At 35.6% G+C, this 20,773-nt stretch overlaps 1 protein-coding gene across 1 annotated transcript in view; it reads left to right on the plus strand.

Moving 5' to 3' along the window:
* The window catches only part of LOC127635981 (spermatid perinuclear RNA-binding protein-like), a 141,145-nt gene that overhangs the window by 67,838 nt on the left and 52,534 nt on the right, over nt 1–20,773 (plus strand). The window contains 1 exon segment of the mRNA XM_052116311.1: nt 16,726–16,868. Within this exon segment, the coding sequence (XP_051972271.1) occupies nt 16,866–16,868 (3 nt within the window). The 5' untranslated portion in view covers nt 16,726–16,865.

The raw sequence follows: 20,773 nt of genomic DNA on the forward strand, positions 1-20,773 counted from the left end.
ATAAATAACTGGACTTTGGAGCTCAAAAAATGACAAAAGGCACAATAAATAACTGGACTTTGGAGCTCCAAAAATGACAAAAAGCGCCATAAATGACAAAAAGCACCATACATAACTGGACTTTGGTGCTCCAAAAATGACAAAGTGCCATGAATGACTGGACTTTGGAGCTCTAAAAATGACAAAAGGCACCATAAATGACTGGACTGTGAAGCTCCAAAAATGACCAAAAATCTGCTATAAAAGTAGTCCAGTATTCCTAGATTCCAATTCCAATTCCAAGCCATGCAATGAGTTTGCATGAGGAATCAACCAAATTGTCGTTATTCACAGAAAATCTGCTCCTCCATAGCTGTCAGATCTCATTTGAATGCCATTTCTAAAGCTTGACAGTCCGTTCACCATTCACTTTGTTTGGATGGTAAAGAGCAGCATGAAACTTCAGCTAAACATCTCCTTTTTAAACTCCTCTGTATATTGCTGAGATGCCTCTTAAATACTGCATTCATTTTCAAACAGTTTTATTTTAAGGTTCATATTTGTGTAGAAACAAGTCACATAAATTCTAATTGAAACTGAATCTTGAGTACTTCATTGAAGGCTTTGGTGAATGCGATACAGTAGGGCTTATTTAGTGTTATGTCTGGCAATGATCTGGAGGGCGTTTAACATGTATTTGTGTTTTGCCCCATTATTCTGCAACAAAGCGAGACTTTAATTGTTTGCAGGGCAGTGATTCTGCCGCAGGGCTGTCTTCAGGAAGGCCAGACTGTCCTGGTGATAGAATCCAGTTAAACCCCGCTCTCACTCATGTTTTATTATACCTCTATTTTCTAAACCGCCAGAGGGAACCAAAAAGCGATTAAAAAATTGATAACGTCAAAGAGGAAAGTGAACCCTCTGAGGAGACGATATTAGCATTTAACTGCAGAAGGTCAGTCATGGAGCAATGTTGGGAAATGCTTATCTCGTTCTTTTCACTTTTTCCCACGTTGGAGGATAATTCTCTAAATGTGTGCATTTTTCTTTTCTTTACATGCTGAAATATGGAGTTTAAACATGATCTGACCGCTGCTTTACATTAGCCGTGTGGAAAGCAATGATCTCCTACTGTCTTCTATAATAATGGAGTCTGAGTTTAACCTAAGCTTGAATTGATGTATAAATATGATCTGAGATGTGTGGAATTTGTATGTGTAATACAACTCTAGCAAGCCTCTAATATGTTGTCACCTGATATAAGCGAGCTACAAGGTTGAATAGCACTTGGTGTCATTTTCCCCTCATATCTTATATCAGGAGAGCTTGTAGATCTTGTTTTCATTAACACTCAGCAGCTAAGACAAGCATCACTATTGCTCATACACTGAAAAAAATGATACTTTGGACCAACTTAAAAAAAATACTCTAATTTGTTACACCCAAATTCTTTCGTTTTTCACAAATTATATTTATGATTTGGTTCAAGCCATAAATTTTGATTTCATATTAATAAAAAATATTTCTTTTCCCCAAGGCAAAAATTTACATTCACACAAAGTAAAAAGATGATTTATTACAAAGAATGTACAACTTTTTTTTTTTACTTTGCTATAACTTAATTTTTTCATTTTGGAATAACCTAATATTTACAATTACATCTAAAGTATAGTTTTTACTTTGTTATAGGCCATTTTATTAACTTATCTCAAGTTAAATTTCTGATTATGTAGAATAAATAATTTCTAATTATACGTTAATCAATATATTTTATTTAGACAAGACAAAATGTTACTTAATGTAGGTCAATATAATAATATATATATATATATATATATATATATATATATATATATATATATATATATGAGTGCTTTTTAACAACTTAAATTTCACAATAAACAAAAGCTATAGTAGCTATAATATAAAAAGTAGAATTCTCACTTAAGATAAAAATAAAAACATTTTTGTTAGTCAATGCTTAATTTAGTTTACTTACTATTAATAAAGACAGGAATATTCTCTTCGAAAGACCTTGTTTATTGTGATGTCTTTTTAAAATATGCATCACCTTTTCTTTTATGTACAACAAACAATAATTTCTGCAGACAATAAAGCTATCCAATGTGTTTTACACATCAACACTAGTTGAAGGGAAACAAAAAAAAAACATACCAAGTATAAAATTAAAGGGGTCATGACATGGTTTTTTTTATTGTATTATTATGTTCCCTTAGGTGCAATTATAGTATTAATATATTTTTTTTAAGAAAAACTTTTAAAATCTAGTGATTTATGACCTTTTCCCACCCTGTTTCTCATCCTCTGATTCAAACAGTCTGTTTTGGGGGCGTTTTCCATTTAAGACTTCAGTGTTAACGCCCACTGTTATGATTGGCTAACGTCAGTGCCTATGTATCAATTATTGACGCCCCCAGCCAGAACAATATGCAAGTAAACTAAGTAAAAACACTGTGATTATTCACAATGAATGAAATTGCGCTTTAAAAAGTAGTTTAAAGTTTAAAATAGGTTACTTACAGTTTGCGTCGTCGTTGTTCCCAGAATAGTCGGCACGGACTTATCTTTGAGCAACAGATTTCTGGCAAAGAAAGCATCATATTGAGATTTGTTCTCAAAACAGTCATCCTTAAAATGTACAGAACAAACGCTTAAGTTAACACTGCCGTGACTGGAACGTCCGCAAAAAATAAACTGCATCCATTTTTCCCTGACGTCTGGATCTTTCGGCAGCTTATTCAGAGGTTTTGTTTGACCACAGCCAGGAACAGCACATCTGTGTGGCATCGTAATTTTCCTGTGCACAAGTAGTCTCTGTCAGAGCTCGCTGTCCATCGACTGAACACTTGTGAGGCGCACGGCGATACTGAAATGAGCGTAGCTGTCTTGCGCTTAAAGCGTAGTTATCTTGTGCTGGAGGCGGTCATATGCAAACGCTGTTACGTCACTTCTAACCGACACGTCACTTCTAACCATGAATCCAGAACGAGCTGTATTTTGAGTTTGATTAAATAAATGATTCGTTTAGAATGGGGAGGACGTCTTAAAATATTAAACTTGCAGGACGTTTTAATGATACAAAGACCTCTTATATACCAAAAGATCAAGGCAAATTTGGTTTCTCATGTCATGACCCCTTTAAGAAAATTGTGGTCTTTTCGATATATTTTAAACATTCTGCAACCTTAATCGCATACATTTTGACATGTAAAACTGGTATACGTCTCTCCTTTAAAACTTGAGCTATGTAATGTAATATCCATTAAGAAGCGTAAAAATAGAGTTTCTAACAGTGTTAAAACTTGGCTATCCTTTGAAAAAAATGACCAGAATGAATTTGAATACAAGCTATTAAACAGAACAAAAAACATGCTGTATCCAAATGTCTTCTGTTGATTATTCCAATAGTTAGAGCTTGACACTCAGACTGCACACTCTGCGTGTCATTTTCTTTGGTTCGATCTCCATGAATATTTTCTGCAGCGCATCAAAAGTGTATTTGAGCGCAATTGGATAGCTCAAGTTAAGAGCATAGATGAGGCCAAACAACATAGCAAATGCATGTGCAACTGATGGTAACTCATTAAGGACTTCCACACCTTCAATAACAATCCCGATTTCATGTGGTGACTGGAGAGGATCCTCCTCCTCTCTGATGACAAACACTGCCATTGTACACCTCTCAAGCTCTGTTTTAGATTCATCCTTCTGAACAACCTGATAAAAGACAAGACATTTAGTAGAACGTTATTGTGATGAAATGCATGTCTGATGTACCAATATAAAAAACTATTATCTACACAAATCTCCCAATCAAATCTCAATGAAAAAAACTTAAATTGGGGTTCTAGTGATGCAAAAATGTAATGACTTGCAAAGTCCAGCAGAGTTAACGAAGGATCCTCCAAGTATTTTTCTCATAGCAAACATTTGACTTTATCACAAATAAAGCATTGGTACAAGTATTAATAATAGCTATGCTCCAAAAACTTTTGACATCTGCTGTGACAAAAAATATTAAATGGTACAATACAGTAGTATACATTTACTTCAATTAAGATTCACTGCAATGTTAAAAGATAAAACTGCCTTGTGTTTTCATATTTTCATTAATTTCATAATCTGGTAACAGACGGACACTTTCTACAATGCAGTATTTGGATATAATGTCCATTTTATGTCCAGGTTTTCACAGCTCCATCTGCACTGTGCTGCTGCTCTGAAGTGGAAAATATTTCACACTGTAATTAAAATATCTTGATATGTTCCAGCCACACTATACAGTGTTTTACAAAATAAAAACCAGCTCAGAAAACTTTGTCTGTGCATTAGACATATTCAATTCTAAAAAACTGTGCAGATTAATGACCACTGGGGGACAGAGAACTTAACAATAATTAATTATTAGTCAACGTTAGACAACAAAAAATTGTTGACAAAAAATGTCATTGTCGAATAGTTGTTTGATCTCACTTAACTATAATGATGACGCACGAGAGCAGCACTGCAGTTCGCACCTGATTCAGGAGCGGAAGAATTACACAGATCACAGTCCAGATGTACTTTAAACTTTCCAAACAGCTTCAGGTGATGTAGATCCCAAAGTATGAGGGAATTATACAAAAATACCAAATAATATAGAAGCACACTCGTTGTGGAATAAGTGGAGTTGGAGCTCTTTAAAGGAAACAACCTGTTACATATTAAATGCAGTTTTAATGCGTTAGCTTTATTAAAGATTAAATAATACGGAAGCAGATCATGTAAATAACTACAAACTCAGACTCTGGCATTTCTCTGTGTGGAAAGCACTTCTTCTACGAGTTGTGTGAATGTCCCGATCTAAGGGGGAGAGATTGAAACTTCATCCGGCTGATGCATACTCGGTCACAGGGAGGCACGCTCGTCCCCCGAGCCCGCACTTACTAAAAACTATAACACGATGGCTTGCGACTTAATGAATCATAATATATGTGTCACTGTGCATTTCTTATCGTGAAGAAAATTGGCAATACGCAGCTTTATTAATAAGAGAGTGTTTGTTTTTTGTCAGTTAAAGATGGATTGAAGTGAACAGAAAGGTGAGAGAGTCTTAATCCCATTATACACTGCAATAAAATACATTTACGATTTGTTTTGGCTTGTATTCCATTATAAATATCTAAAACTCATTTAAAACAACGTACATTTTCTTTAGCAGCAATACTGCAGAAGAAAAAATTGTTATCTGAGAATGTTGAATATAATATTAAAAGTAGAAATATTTTATAATATCTAAAATCATGCATTCACCCGAGCAGCAGCATATAAGATATTTAGAGTCGCTTTTAGAGAATAGATCATGAATATAAGTATATTTTGTCTTTGCTGCACTCACAGAAGTATAAACATGTGAAAAAAATACACTTATAAACAAAATACACATTCTCTTAAAGCAAGTCTAAATATCTCATATGTTGCTTCTCAAGTAAATGTATCTTGTTTTAAGGATTTTTAGACAATTTTAAATGGGAAAACAAGACAAAAACACTTGATAAAAAGATTTTTTGCAGGGGATTTCTTTACTGAATTAAACTTAAGAATTTTTTCCCTTTAATTAAGTGATTGTCATTTAGAGATATTTATAAAAGATGATTTTGTCCTCTTTGTTGTTAGTAATCAAGTTTAATTCAACATTTTAAGCCGGGGCACAAGCTGAATAATCAGTTAAGAGCTAATGATTAATCGTTGCAATAATCACTGAATAGTCGAATAATCATTCTAATAATCGTAGATTAACCAATTATCAAAATAATCGTTAGTTGCAGCCCTAATTATAGGCACATGCAATGCAAATATACAATAAGCCTATAAGAGTATTTTTGTAGGACCTGAGACCATGTATATGGGCTTTAAAGTTTAAAAATTCAATGTTTTATCTTGTCTAAAGTATAAGTGATTAGTGCAAAACTACTTACCAGATACTCCTTGATAAGTTTGTCCACGTCTTCTCCAAGGTACACAATGAGGCACTTCAGCAGACACTCTCTTTTTAGATTCACCTCAAGGCTCTAGGTGAGAGCGCAAACACACACATAATGCAAAATGATACAATTCAATTTTGCAGCTTGACTGAAGATGCAAACACTACACAATACACAAATGAGCACTTGGCATTACAGCAAATGTGATTTACAAATGCTTTAAGCAAACCAGTCAAAAGGCCTGTCAAGCTCAGAAGATAAACATAGTATATCTTCCAATGTGTAATCTAACTACACAATCAAATGTGAAATGAACACTATTGCTTATATTTACAGTGTTACTATTTACGTGATATAAGGCTAATTTTGATGTATTGCACTAGTACATACCTGATCAAGAACTTTTAGTATATTCTGGGTCTTCTCTCTGATAACTCCTCCCTTGTTTCTGATTATCTCAATCAGCTTGCTGTGGTGCTTGTCCAAGGAAGCCAGGAATCGTGGTTGAAGTGGAATGGTTGTAATTCTCAGAAATTCAGCATTGATCTATAAAAAAACAATATAGCACATGCAAATGTGATTATCTTACATGTTACATTACAACTGTGTGGTAAGATCTTATTTTTGACATCAAGGACTAAAACATTTTGAATTGGTTTGGCTTATTTTCTTAGTAGGTTTCTTATGAAACCTACTAATAATATCAATATACTTTACAGGCCACCACTGACCTATTGTCATTGATTAAAAGAGTTACTTACCTCATCCATTGTGAACAATGCAGGCCATCTCTCTTTCATCTCTTCCACTCCTGATTCCTTTTCCACAATTTCCTGTCTTCGCAGTGAAAAAGTCAAGGCCATTTTGTCCTTTATCACTGCACGATTGTTTCGCTTCTTCACTTCACTTAAAAGTGACTGTCTCTCTTTTTCCAATTTGTCTGTGGTCTCTCCAGTTGAAATGTCAGGTATGTGGTTGGCCTCTCCTCTCCTAGGTCTCTTTACATTTTTTGCTGGCAATGCGTACTCTGGAGCTTTGGACTTAAGTGAATTTGCAAGTAATTCAGAACACCCAATGCCCTTTAGCTGAGTTCGGTAGTTGCCCATTTTTGTCTTCAGCCGCTGCTTCCACCCGTAGCAACCATTGTATGAACCAGATTCAGAGAGGCATGGATGCTTCTTGATTAGTGCTTCAGCAACATCACTGAAGTCAGCATCTGTTGGGTAGGCTTTGTACTTGAATATCTCTTCAGCTATCTTTTCCAGAATATCTGACTTTGTTTTTGAACTTGGTGTCAGCCTTGTCATGTTTGACCTATACACCGCATTTCCCTTTTCTAACTGCAGTTCAGTGTCATAGGAGAAAGTTGGTACCGGAAACTCTCTTGGCCACATCTGAGTTCTTGTAGAGACAGTGCTGGAGGGTGTGGAGAGGAGCTCTGTATCATCTGATTGAGTAGACACAAAATCATCACAGTCTGTGAGATTAAATCCTGGGCTGCAATCATTAGTTATTGGGATGACCTTGACAGTTGCCAAATCATCAAGTTCCGCAGTAGATGTCAAGTTTACTAGTGCATCTCCAAAGTCTCTGTCTTGGTACTGCAGTCTTAATTTCCCATTTAACCCACAAACTTTTCTGACTTCATCCATAAGCTGTTCCATTGTCTCTGGGATTCCATCAGGCAAAATTAGCTTCCTGGTGTCATCAGGATTCAGAATAACTCTCAACTTGGCTGGCCTTTTCACTGCCATGTCAGCCCATCCAAAAGGATCTAGTAAATGGAATAATTAAAACAGTACTATTAGTTGTAGTACAAAATTGTCCATGGATAACATGTCCAATATGAATAACTTGCATGTATTTCACATTAACAAATTAATGGATTCACAATTCTCCCTTTTCAGAATTCTAATGGAAAACTAGACATTTTATACTAAATATTACTTTAGGACATTCCCAAGATTTGTGGAACTGCTAAGGCCTTATGTTAGGTTTAGCGGAGTCTCATTTTTACATTGAATAAGGACAGCAAATGTTGTCTCTTTCTCTTTCATTAGTGATATGCCTGTTTATATAGAAGGAATAATTACCACCAATAACTCTTTTTCAGTATACATACAGGCATGCAAATATTGATTTCACTCGCAAAAGTATTAATTCATAAAAATGCAAAAGGTATTTTTCATTTAATTTTCTGGTATTTAAGTGTAATCTTATCCTGAACTATTTGTTTATAGTTAACTGGTTGTCTGAATCATACTGAAACTTTCCCATAATAAACGACACCAACTAACAATTGTCTTAATATCATATACAGGATACTGCTACTATTTTATAGGAAACAATTTAAGGACATCTCTGATGCACACAAAATGTTCAAATTGCAAAGCTATTCAACAATTAAATACATGTTGTTAGTCGGTTGCACAGCTGAATCACATACTATAAAAAAATTTTTTATCGGAACTGAATTAGATCAGGAGTGATTAAAGGCTAAGGGGACATTCTTAGAAAAGAGGTTTCATTGTCTGACAAATAAATAGAAATTGATAAAAGCAAGCAAGTAAAAAAATAAAAATATTCTCCCAAACATTTAACCCCACACCCATACAACCTTATGCATGTATGTATCTCTTCACGTCCACCATACATGTAGTAATTCAGAGGGTAGGGATCTGTCAGTTCATGCGCCCCAACAAGCCTTAGTTCTCTAACGGTAGATATGACCAAGTCATAAGCTCGATAATGTTCCAAGTACCAGGCATCCAATTTCTTGACAATTAAAAATAGTGTCTCTTGTGAAATAGTTCATATGATTATTCTACAAAACTCTGGAAGACCAGCCTTCTGGACTACCACCATTCCAATCCTGTAGCTGAAGCCATTGTAGGATGCATTTTTTGCAAGGTTCACAGTGTCCATATGTGGGTGTTTCTGTTTCACTGCCAGTGCAATATCCTCTTTAATAACATCCAGGGGAAGCGTTGAAACATCAGTAACCTCCAAAGATGGCTTAGAAAATCTACACATGTGCAGATTATGTGCAGCCTGAAACTGGTGCCTTTGAGCTAATGAATACAGTACATTTTTGTAACAGTTTGTATGACGGATTACTCTTTTGAAGAAGCTATGTTTTGCTTCAAATCTCATAGTCCATAGTGCAACAAGGGGGCCAAACTGGCGTATCAATTGTGGATAATGCTCCAAGTAATGATGTTTGGGACGAATTCTTTCATGGGGGAAAACTTCATGGAATACTGTCCTGTGTTCAGATATCTTGAAGTCAAGATAAGAAATAGAGTCCTCAGTGTGAAAAGGTGCAACAACAAGTTCTACAATATCCTTTAATTCACAAAGCACTTGCCACGCTGGTTCGTTTAAAGGAATTCTGGTTCCGATGAAGAGAGGAAGAAATCTCAACAGGCTCCAATTCTCGTGAGCATTTCCTCCAATTGTTCTCTTTGTTGAATAGGTGAGGGGCACAAGATGGGGACGGTTTGTCTTATCAGTCCACTTAAATGGAAATGTTGTTATTACTTCGTTCAAATTGGCTAATGTAAAATATTTTTTAGAAATCAACACAGTGAGACAAAGAGCAATCTCAACAGGGATAACTCCTTCAAAAAGGTCATGAACTATATCTGGGGGAAAACTCTGCGTTACACTGAAATATGACAGATTTTCTGAAAGCACACACTTCCTTTTTACACCAAAATGACAAGCCAATGAATTTTCTTCAATAGCTTTCAGATGAGAAGTATGAATGTCCTTGCTTCTTAGACAAAATGCTCCTGACTTGACTTCTTTTGTTTGAATGTCTTCATTTTCTGCTGTACAAAATCTGCAAACATATTTACCTGAAAAATTTTCCACGAAACCTGCTATACTGTGGGCCCCAAGATTATCTGCTACTACACAATGAACAAAGCCTTTCACGGTTTTTCCCAACTTGGCAATAAACAGTCCTTGTTGTTCTAATATAATGAGATCATCTACCCAGGGGCTTCAATACACGGTCATAACCATAGCACTTAACATCCTCACTATGAATAAGTGCAGCTAAATATATATTGGACAGCGATGAGTGAAAACTAGCTGGTAAGTTCCCCAATGCCCAATATATTCCACAGATTTTATGTTTTTTTCTGGAGGTGCCGAGGGGATTACAGATTTCAAAATCATCTATATACAAAATAAGTGAAATAGCACACTCCTTTGACAACTGCAAACTTTCTTTGTAATTAATACAATCATAAAAGGATTTATACTGAATTGTATCAGACTGAATTTGATGGGGAGATTTCAAATTGATTGTTTCATCCAAAAAAGTTCTACAATTTAGGATCTGCTGTAAAGATTTTAGTACAGAGATGTATTGAAAGGATTTTCTGTTTTGGGAGTCAAGCACAAATTCTGTAGGTTCTACAATATTAAAATGTTTTTTGTAGTAGGTTTTTCGCTTCCAGGCAGTAGAAAGAGGGCCCTGACCACCAAAAGAAGCTGTAACTGGATTTGACTTACAAAGAGTAGATGTTAGCTCTTGAAGAACAGTTTCATCTACTTGACAGTTACCATTCTGTAAGTGCTGAGCTAAGGTGTGATGGATAAGAGGGACAGAAGCAGTGCTTAAATAGTTAAACTCTTGCAAAAGATCATCAACAGCCACACTAGGAACAAGATAAATATGTTCTAGCTTCAGTAAGAGAGAGGCAACTTTCAGCTCAACATTACGTTGCAAGTCATTTAAATCCTGAACATCAAAACTAGAATCACCCAAGTCCTCTGTACTTAAATCATCTGAGGGCTCAGTACCAACATTATCAATCTGGATACTGTCAGAATAATGACTTTCAACAGAAAGATCTAAGCTTGAGCCCTGTTTCTCAAGTATTCCAGTCTTTAAGTCATTTACTGAACAATCCTTATGATTTCTGCTTCTGTGAGTTCGAAACAAACCATAAATATTTGTTTTGTATGAACACCCCTGAAACACACAAACAACTGTTTCGCTGTTTTGCAGATGCTGTGCAATATGTTGAAAATAGTCTTTTAAATTCGAACGTTGATTGCAACTGCATAAGAGACATTTAAATGTGGTCAGTTCAGTTTGGGAGGATGATTGATGACATCTTGACAAGTGGCTCAATAGTGCATTCCAAGTCTTGCAGGTACATGGACATTTGAAATAGATGCATGGATAGGAATGGCGTCTTCCATAATGTCTGTGTTCAAGCTTATAATGTTTAAGAAGCTCAGATCTTCGTGAAACAGAAGTACCACAGTCTTTGCATTTCCACATTCATCAGAAGACTAGGAGGGGGAAAAAACCACCTTACCCATTTGCCACTTAAAACAATTTACAAAAATTCAGCATAGTACATTTGCATTTAATTGATAGAAATATTTAAGTTTGTTGTCAGTTATTATTATTTTTTATGTATTTTAGGAAATTATAGAACATTAAAAAAGTACAGTGAAGAAAATGCAGTTACTACTTCAGCAGGAAAGCAATGCTTTTCAAACCAAGTAGATATTTATTTCATTTTACTAGTTCATAGAGTATAAATCTTTCAAGAGGTATCATTATTTGTTTCCATAAATATTTTAAATTTATCAAGCAATGCTGAAAATATGCATACTCTGAAATGATTCAAATGCTGAAATAGGTAAATAGGCTTTTAAAAAAAACATAGTGATTATTTTCTATGCAAGATAACAGCAGTCATTCTATTTTAACGTTAATATTTTAGATTGATTTTTAAGGCTATTTCAAACTACATTAAATTACTTACCATTTTATTTATTGTTATTGTCTGGTCAAATTAACTTACATTACATTGGTTGGGTAACTTTGTTTTGATTTGTGTTTGCAATTCTTTAAAAATAAATATAAAAATACTAATGTGAAGTGAATGTGCCATTACATTTTCATACTGTCATGTAATTTCCACTACATTACAAATGCAAGTGAAATTGCTGAATTTAAATTTACATACAATATTAGTAAGTAAACATATGTGGTAAGCTCCAAGCTATTCTCTAAAGTGCAGCATTTCTATTTTGTATTTAAACATACATGCAAATAAAGTTCACAGTTTTTCATTCTGGGACTTACCAACTTCAGCAATTTGTCTAAAATTGCGACCTATTCAGGATACAACAGCAAACCTGTTAACACAAAAGGAAAGGTCAGATTTCACATTTAGTTTTTTGATGGGACAGTTTGCATAATTGTCACAGCAGACTTATTTATTAACTAGGCCTTAGACATAGTGATGTTATTGTATTATACTAAATTTAACTGACAGATAAATGGAATATGAATTGTTCCTCTTCAGTCAGTACTCATTGTCTAGTACGTAATCATAAAAATTACACATAAAATAATATTTATATTACATAATATTGATATCCCTATATTTACATTACAAAATGTGTGGGTCGGGAGAGCCTAGCCTCGCCCTTAGGCAAAAACATGCCCAGACATAGAGCAGGACATGCCCTCAGCAAAATCAAATAATCATTATTCAGGTAATTTCGCTCATTTGAGCAGAATACAATTTTCAATAGACTCCCCCAACAGAAAAAAAAAATGTATAATACAGCCAAGGACAAATTATGAGAAACGGAAAAATTTGTTCACCTGTGGAATCTTCTTGACCAAGTCGTTCGTTCTTCTATCACGTGACAGCCGTATACGCTATGCAAATGAACGAACAACTCGGACCAAAAGAGATGAACTAATCATTTCTGTTTCTTGTAATGCGGTTTTCACCATAGACACATATATAGCCTACGTTCTTCTGAGTAACATAAAAGACTCGTTCAAAATGAACGAATCATTCACGAACGATACATCACTACTGACATTATTTTTTCTTATGTGACAGCGAAATTACACTAACAACAATATTGACTTTTGTCAATATTACACTTGTCAAACGGAGGCAACGAAAGCATCGTCCTTTGAATTAGGTTAATTGAGCGGTTAGCCTTGGCGCGCAACAACTACTTTACAAAGACAGTCTGTAAACTAGTTGTCCATCCTGCCACTAACCTTAAAGTGCAAGGAAAACACACGCTTCCCTTAAAACAACACAATTTCAAATTCTTACCTTGTTTAAAATTGTTTTCTTGTACACCAGATGGTCTTCACTTTCGAAGCGATGTAATGGCCGACAAAAAACTCGACACGGAGCGACCTGATGCAACGTCAAGTGGTCACGTGACACGAAAACCTCTTTAGTGTCAAGCGAAAATATTATTTAACCTAAATTGTTTCTTTTAAGTATTTATAAGGGGAATGTTGTTCGCATGCGGCTTTCACCATAGACACACACATATATATATATATATATAAAAGTCTATTCACATAGCAAAGCAACAGAGGATGCGCAATGAACATGCACGGAAAACAAAATTAACGAATCACTCTCTGAGACTTCTCGTTCCTCTGAGTCACATAAAAGACTCGTTCAAAATGAACGAATCATTCACGAACGACCCATCACTACTACCATACATTTTTTTCTTATGTGACAGCGAAATTACATTAACAACAATATTGACTTTTGTCAATATTACACTTGTCAAACGGAGGCAACGAAAGCATCATCCTTTGAATTAGGTTAATTGAGCGGTTAGCCTTGGCGCGCAACAACTACTTTACAAAGACAGTCTGTAAACTAGTTGTCCATCCTGCCACTAACAATAAATGTGCAAGGAAAACACACGCTTCGCTTAAAACAACAACATTTCAAATTCTTTTTATTCTAAACCTTGTTTAAAATAGTTTTTTGTACATTGGACGGTTTTCACTTTTGAAGCGATGTAATGGCCGACAGAAAAACTCGACACGGAGCGACCTGATGCAACGTCACGTGGTCACGTGACACGAAAACCTCTTTAGTGTCAAGCGAAAATACTATTTAACCTAAATTGTTTCTTTTAAGTTTTTCTAAGGGGAATGTTATTTGCTTTTGGCCAAACTGAACAAAACAGGTTTATACCGGAAAACATGATTTTACATTAGACCAATATAAAAATTTACTTTAAATAAATGACAGGGTCGTTTAACTTTTTTCAGTGTACACAGGTCTGCACAGAATCTCCACAATTAGAATTCAGCAGAAAGCTTTGCAGATTTCCACAGGATTTGAACATCTGTCGTTCGCAAAGTTCTGCCAATCCCCCGGCCATTGTGCCCTTGTTTATTAGATATTTTGGCATATTTGATTATGCTTTCAGTGACAAATAAGCCCGGTTTACTACAGTTAACATTCCGCACAATTTCTACAGATTTGCCCATAAAGTAAGCTAAAAAAATGTCATTAAAAAGCCCACAAATTCCTTCGGAGGCTGTAAATCAGTCCAAATCATTTTTATAAATAGGTTTCTAGAAATCAAAAATGACTGGAAATGTCAGGGAAAAGATATGGAAATGCAAGTTTGTGTGTTATTAATGGTCATTTTTAGTGATGATGTTACAGTATAACTGTTCACTTTCTATTCGCTCTGTTTTGTTAGTATTTTATATGTCTAAATGGTCATCACCCAGTTCATTGTTGGACTAATGGTCTCTCTGAAACTCCTCGTACATATTGTATCCTCAGCAGATTGTGACCGTGTGATAATGAGGCAGTGACAGGCCATCAGTGAGCAGACTGCGAGTGTCTCTGTACAGACACACACACCATTGAACATTATTACAGCAGATCTGCAGGGTGGCATTTGTACGTAATTACCCTGATGGCAGCTGTGTGCAGTCCCTCACAAGATGCAGTTTGTCTTAAGAGGTCTTTAAACTAGAGATAACATAAAGAGGGTTAGGAGTTAAGCTGTGTTTTATCGGACAACACTGTTTCTTTCTGTCTGACATTATCTTGGTTATAGATTATTGGTTCATATGTATGTGAGGTTATAACAGTTTATTTGATATGTGGTAACCTGAAAAGCTAAATATACAGCATATTAGCACTGTAAGCTGATCTGATGTCATTGTATTTGTGGCCTAAAATTATTTAAATTTTTTTTGTGAGGCTCAGTGCAGCTGTTCAACTCTATAAACCTTAATCCACAGAATTAAATTATATTCCAGGGAAATTGCATTAATACACAGAAAACATTTGGCAAGATAAGAAGGGATTAAGTAGGGTACAAATTTGCAGTTCAATGGTTGATCCAGAAATTATGGTTATTGCCATCACTCAAGAGTGATTCCGGTAAGAGCCGAGCGTGTGTTCTGCATTCATATGTATTTCACTCATAGACCGATTTATCTTAAGCAGCTGAAGCACTTTATGAGTTAACACTTATAAACAGGCCTGCAGTAGTGCCCTATGAAATAAAGTATACACATGCAAACACATTTCCCTGTGTTGGCAGAAATAATAGAAGCAAAACAGTAGGCAGTGTCTCACTTGAGTGGCAGCACCCAGATCATGAAATATGCATAACACCCCTACTGCATTTTCCATTTTCAAACAAAGAGACAGAGATCTTTTAAAGAATTAAAGTATGAGATTGAAGTATTGGCATTAAAACTTTTTTGGGAAGTTGACATATCCTGTGCTGTGAACAGCATTTTGCTAATTACTTTTATCATTATTTAGCATGCAGTTATTATTAGCGCATATCAATTTGAAAAAATGAACTGCAGGGGCATGTAAAATGAACTGGTGAAGGCTAAACTTAAGGATAGTTCACACAAAAATGAAAGTTCTGTCATGCCATCCCAAATGTGTATGACTTTCTTCTGCAGAACACAAATAAAGATTTTTAGAAGAATATTCCAGCTCTGTAGGTCCATACAATGCATGTGAATGGTGGCCAGAACTTTGAAGATAAAAAAAAACACAAAGGCAGAATGAAAGTTATCCATATGACTCCAGAGGTTTAATCCATGTCTTCAGAAGTGATATGATAGGTTTAGGTGGGAAACAGATCGATGTTTAAGTCCTTTTTTACTTTAAATTTCCTCTGTCACTTTTGCATTCTTAGTTTGTTTTCGCCGATTCACTTTTTTGTGCATATTGCCTAGGCAGGGAGGAGAATTTACAGTAAAAAAGGACTTACTTGTTGATTTTTTTTTTTTTTTTTTTCCAACCTACACCGGTCACATTTCTTTAGAAGGCATGGATTTAACCACTGGAGTCGTATGGATTACTTTTATGCTGACTTTGTGTCCTTTTAGGAACTTCAATGTTCTGAGACCATACACTTGCATACTATGGACCAACAGAGCTGAGAAATTCTTCTTAAAATCCCTTTATATCTTAAAGGACCCCAAAATATCATAAAAATTGTCCATGCATCCTCTTCCATGGCTTCTAAAGGCAAACGATAGGTTGTGGTGAGAAACAACCCAAATTTGTAATATTTTTTGGGTAAAAAAACTTGAATTGAGCGATCATGAGTGCTATGAGTGGAGCTTTTTTACAGTGGCTCTTGTTTTTAATGCTAAACGATACAAATTCTAAACATGTAAGTAAATTAAGACAGAACTTTACATTTTTCAAGCATTCCTTTAAAAGTAATGGTGACTAGTCCACAGCACCTACAGTAATTTATAAACTTTCAATTCATTTCTAACATAAATCTTGATGTTGCTATGGACAAATGTCCACTACCCAATATACATGTACATCAATTTTAGTCATTATACCTTGTTCCACTGAAACACTTATGTTGTGAAGCTGACACAAAAAATTGCGAAATGCATACTGGAACAGTATAAATAATGTTGTTCTTTTTCTTTCAGGTTTTGGTACAGAAGGGCGCAGCGGGGGGGCAGAGAGGCGAGCGCATGAGGAGAGGGTGTCCCGAGACCCCCGTCTCCACACACCGCGCTCACTCACACAAGTTCACGGACATATACCGCCTAGCAACCCTCCAGCCGCCATGGTAAAACCCTTCAGCTTACAGTTTGTGTGTTTATGATTAAAGGAATAGTTTACCCAGAAATTACAATTCTGTCAAAATGTGCTCACTTTCATGTTCCAAACCATACAACTTTCTTATGTGGAACATGAATATCAACTGTAAAAAAATAAAAATAAAAGAATATATATATATATATATGTATATCCATGAAGGCATGTCAGAAGTGCGTTCACAGTGGAACTTGCCACGTTTAGTGCTAAAAACAAATTTACATTTACATTAAATATTGATCTAATTCTCTCTCACACACACACACACACACACACACACACCTATCATATCGCTTTAGACGATATGGGAGTCATATATTTGACTTTTAGGCTGCCTTTATGTGATTTTTGGTACTCATTTACAATGGACCTACAGAGCTGAAATATTCTTCTAAAAATCTTAATTTGTGTTCAGCAGAAGAAAATAAGACATACATATCTGGGAAGGCATGAGGGGATTAATGATGGGAAATGATGAGAGAATTAAACATTTTGGGTAAACTATACCTTTTAGCTTTAATTTGAGACACTTTCCACTACCATTGCATTGAACAGAGGGAGCAATATATTCATTAAAAACTCCTTTTGTGTTCAACATGAGAAACTCATATGCGATTTTGCAACGAAATAAGGGAGAGTAAATTATGACAGAATTTAAATTGTTTTGGAACTATTCCTTTAAGTATTTCAGTTCTGTGTGTGCAGAACTGATGGCAAATTTAGAGGATATCTCTTACATATTTCTGTCTAAATTGCTGTAATAAACAAGCCGCGATGTGATTGGTGAAAAGGTGATGGAAGCTTGAGGTGAGAGGAGGGGGAGCACAGCAGGGGGGTGAAGAGAGAGATCAGTGTTTGATAAATGGTCCTCACCTCCGGCTTGGGGGAGTGCGGTCTCTTGGGAGAGTATGGCTGTGCTGTTTGAATTATTAAAGAGTAAGTGGGAGGGGTTGGGGTTCATAAATAACCCAGCATAATGAGCGCCCTGCTAGCGTGAGCTCTAATGCTAACCCAGCCTCGCCACCACAGCTGGGGTGACCTTGGATGCGCACACAAACACATGCACACATATACATTAATCAGTTTCCCGCTTCTCTCACTCTTGTGGTTTTCCGTATCCTCCACTTTCTGCGTCTGTATCTTTATTGATTTATTCTACAAAGAACATGGTGACCTTGTTGGTTTCGCTTGACTTTCCGTCAGACTGTGGCCAAAGAGGCATAACCCACAAATCAGCACAAACACACACACTGGCTGCGTGTCAGCTTGACTGTGTGCTATGGCACCAAAAGAACCGCCCTGTCATAAGTATAAAAATTGTTCAGTGTTGTATTATGCAGTGAATGGCAGCTAGTGGAGATTAATGTCATGATTATGTATTGAAGGATTTTGGGTTTAAACAAATGGTCAAGTTAAGCTCTGTTAAAAGCATTTGTGACAATTTTTGAAAAGCTATTATGGGATATTGCATTAAAAATGCTGGATGGAATATCGAGGCAACGCAATAATGTTTCGAAAGTAAAGTAAAAAATGTCAAACATTGTACATTTTAACATGAGACTTGCAGTGTAGAGTAAAAATTATTTTCTATGGTTTCTCAATGTTATGCCACTAATGCCATTGTAGAGAATATTGAATTCCTTTGGAGTCAACGTGAAACCAAATTGGCCCTGTTTACCTTCTTAATACAGTTTCCTGGTTTTATTGTGTATATTTGATCTCTTAAAATTATTCCATAGAAAAATGTAATTCATTGTATTTTCTAACTTGATCTGAAAGAACTGAAGCAGCTTCCCTTTTGGCTGACGTCATTTAGTCCTCATCTTTCAATCCCTTTCTTCCAAACACCTGGATCTGTCATATGTTATGGACAATTTTCATAATCCAATTAATTCCTGATAAATAAAATTAAGTTCCGCTGTAAATTGTTTTAGTTGAATTTAGAAAAATGTAATATTCAATTCACAGTACTGTGCTGACAGGCATTCAGAATATGAAAGTTAATTTAAAAATACCACATTGTACCAGCTCCAGTAGTCTTTCAGCTCTAACTATGGGCTGTTTGTTAAAGACATGGATTGTTGTGTATTTCTGTCAACATGGTAGTGTGAATATACATTTTTAAAGTGGTGTTCCCTAAGGCTATGTCCTAGGTCCTCTTGAGATTTACACACTTCAGGCATGAGAGAGCAGCTCATGCTGATTGTCAAAGTCTGTTTGTGTCAATCTCACCACAGATACACACACACACGCACGCGTGCGCGCACACACACTCACACATTCGTGACGACTCATCAGTCAACATCTGTTTGTGGTCATTTTAAGTCCATGCCATAATAAGTACCATAGGAGCTCTTCAGCTGATTGCTGGATTGCAAGACATTTTAATTAGGTGCGTGTAATCAATTTAATACTGAACACTGACTTGACACACGCACACAGTCAGCTTTACATACCAGGGCCTGTCGTGGTGTTATCTAATCCATCTGATAGCCCAAGCAGGAGCCATAAATATACAGCATCATTAGAGGACGTCACTCTAAAACATTCACACATGACTCAGTGTCCTAAAATGAGAGACATCAGTGTCCTAAAATGTCCTGCTTACTATTTACAAAAAAATTATTGATATGCTTTCCTGAAGCCAGGACTGTATTAAGTATTTATAATAGATATTTTATACTTTGTGTTTTGTGTGTGTCCATCTTGAATGCGCTGAATAGTTCAAGATTGTCCGCAGTGCACCATGTAAAAAAAAACAGTAAATTGATGACATCTTCCTTTGCCTGGTTTACTCTCACTTTTATGTAGGATTATATACAGGATTACTATTAGATTATGTGTTGTAATTTGGAATAAACTAAAAAATCAATTATACAAATTGTTTAATTTTTTTACATTTTAGTTGGAAAATGCATTGCTTTTGCTACGTTTACACTTCTCATCCACACTACAATAGTGTTTTCTACCGGAATCTTATGCACCAATGAATCATTCATAATTAGACCAGGAATGTGTATAAAATGAATGTTCAGGGTTCAATTCCAGTAAAGCTCAGTCAAAAGCATTTGTGGCATAATGGTGATTACCAAAAAAAAAAAGATACAAAATAATAATTCTCGTCACACGCTGAAACCAGGAAGTAATCATTTTTGCAAATTATTGACTAGCTTAATTTGGAGGTTTCATTTTACCTGTAAGATTACATGTTTACTCCACTGATATTTAGGTTTAGGGATGGGTTGGGGGAAGAGTTAGCCTTCTAAAATATGCTTTGCTATTCACTGTATTTCATTATTTACAGCTAAAAAAAACAACTTGCTTTAACACTCGCTTTTGGCGCCTCTCTGTGGACATTTCACCTGGAAACTGGAGCGCTCACAAGTCCTTGTGTTCTCACTTCCTGCTTCATCAACTGGAGACAGTGTGGAAACTTTTGTTTCCGAATTCACAGTGATACGAGTCTGAATATACACACCAATAAAAAAAGTTTAGCTGCAAGACGTAAACATTACACGTATTTACATGATTTCAGTGGGATAAAATTGTTTACTAATCCTGTAAGTTATCACACTAAAATCATGTACGACAATGATTTTATCACACTACTGTAAAATCATGTTAACATGTGTTCTGTTTCATCTTGTAGCTATACTTTTGAAACCGTGTGTATTTTTAATGTTTACAGACTGGTCCCATTCACTTCCATTTTAAGTGCCTTAATATAACCGCAATTGTTTAACTAGGGAAGAGTTGAAATAATCAGCATTATGTTACAAATGCTGTCGACTGAGCTTATTACTGAACCTAGAATATTCCTTTAACGCAAACATTGTTCATTTTGATTGGATGTGGTGATGTTAAAAATTCACAATG

The sequence above is a fragment of the Xyrauchen texanus genome, chromosome 43 (assembly GCF_025860055.1).
Source record: "Xyrauchen texanus isolate HMW12.3.18 chromosome 43, RBS_HiC_50CHRs, whole genome shotgun sequence".
NCBI classification, from domain to species: domain Eukaryota; kingdom Metazoa; phylum Chordata; class Actinopteri; order Cypriniformes; family Catostomidae; genus Xyrauchen; species Xyrauchen texanus.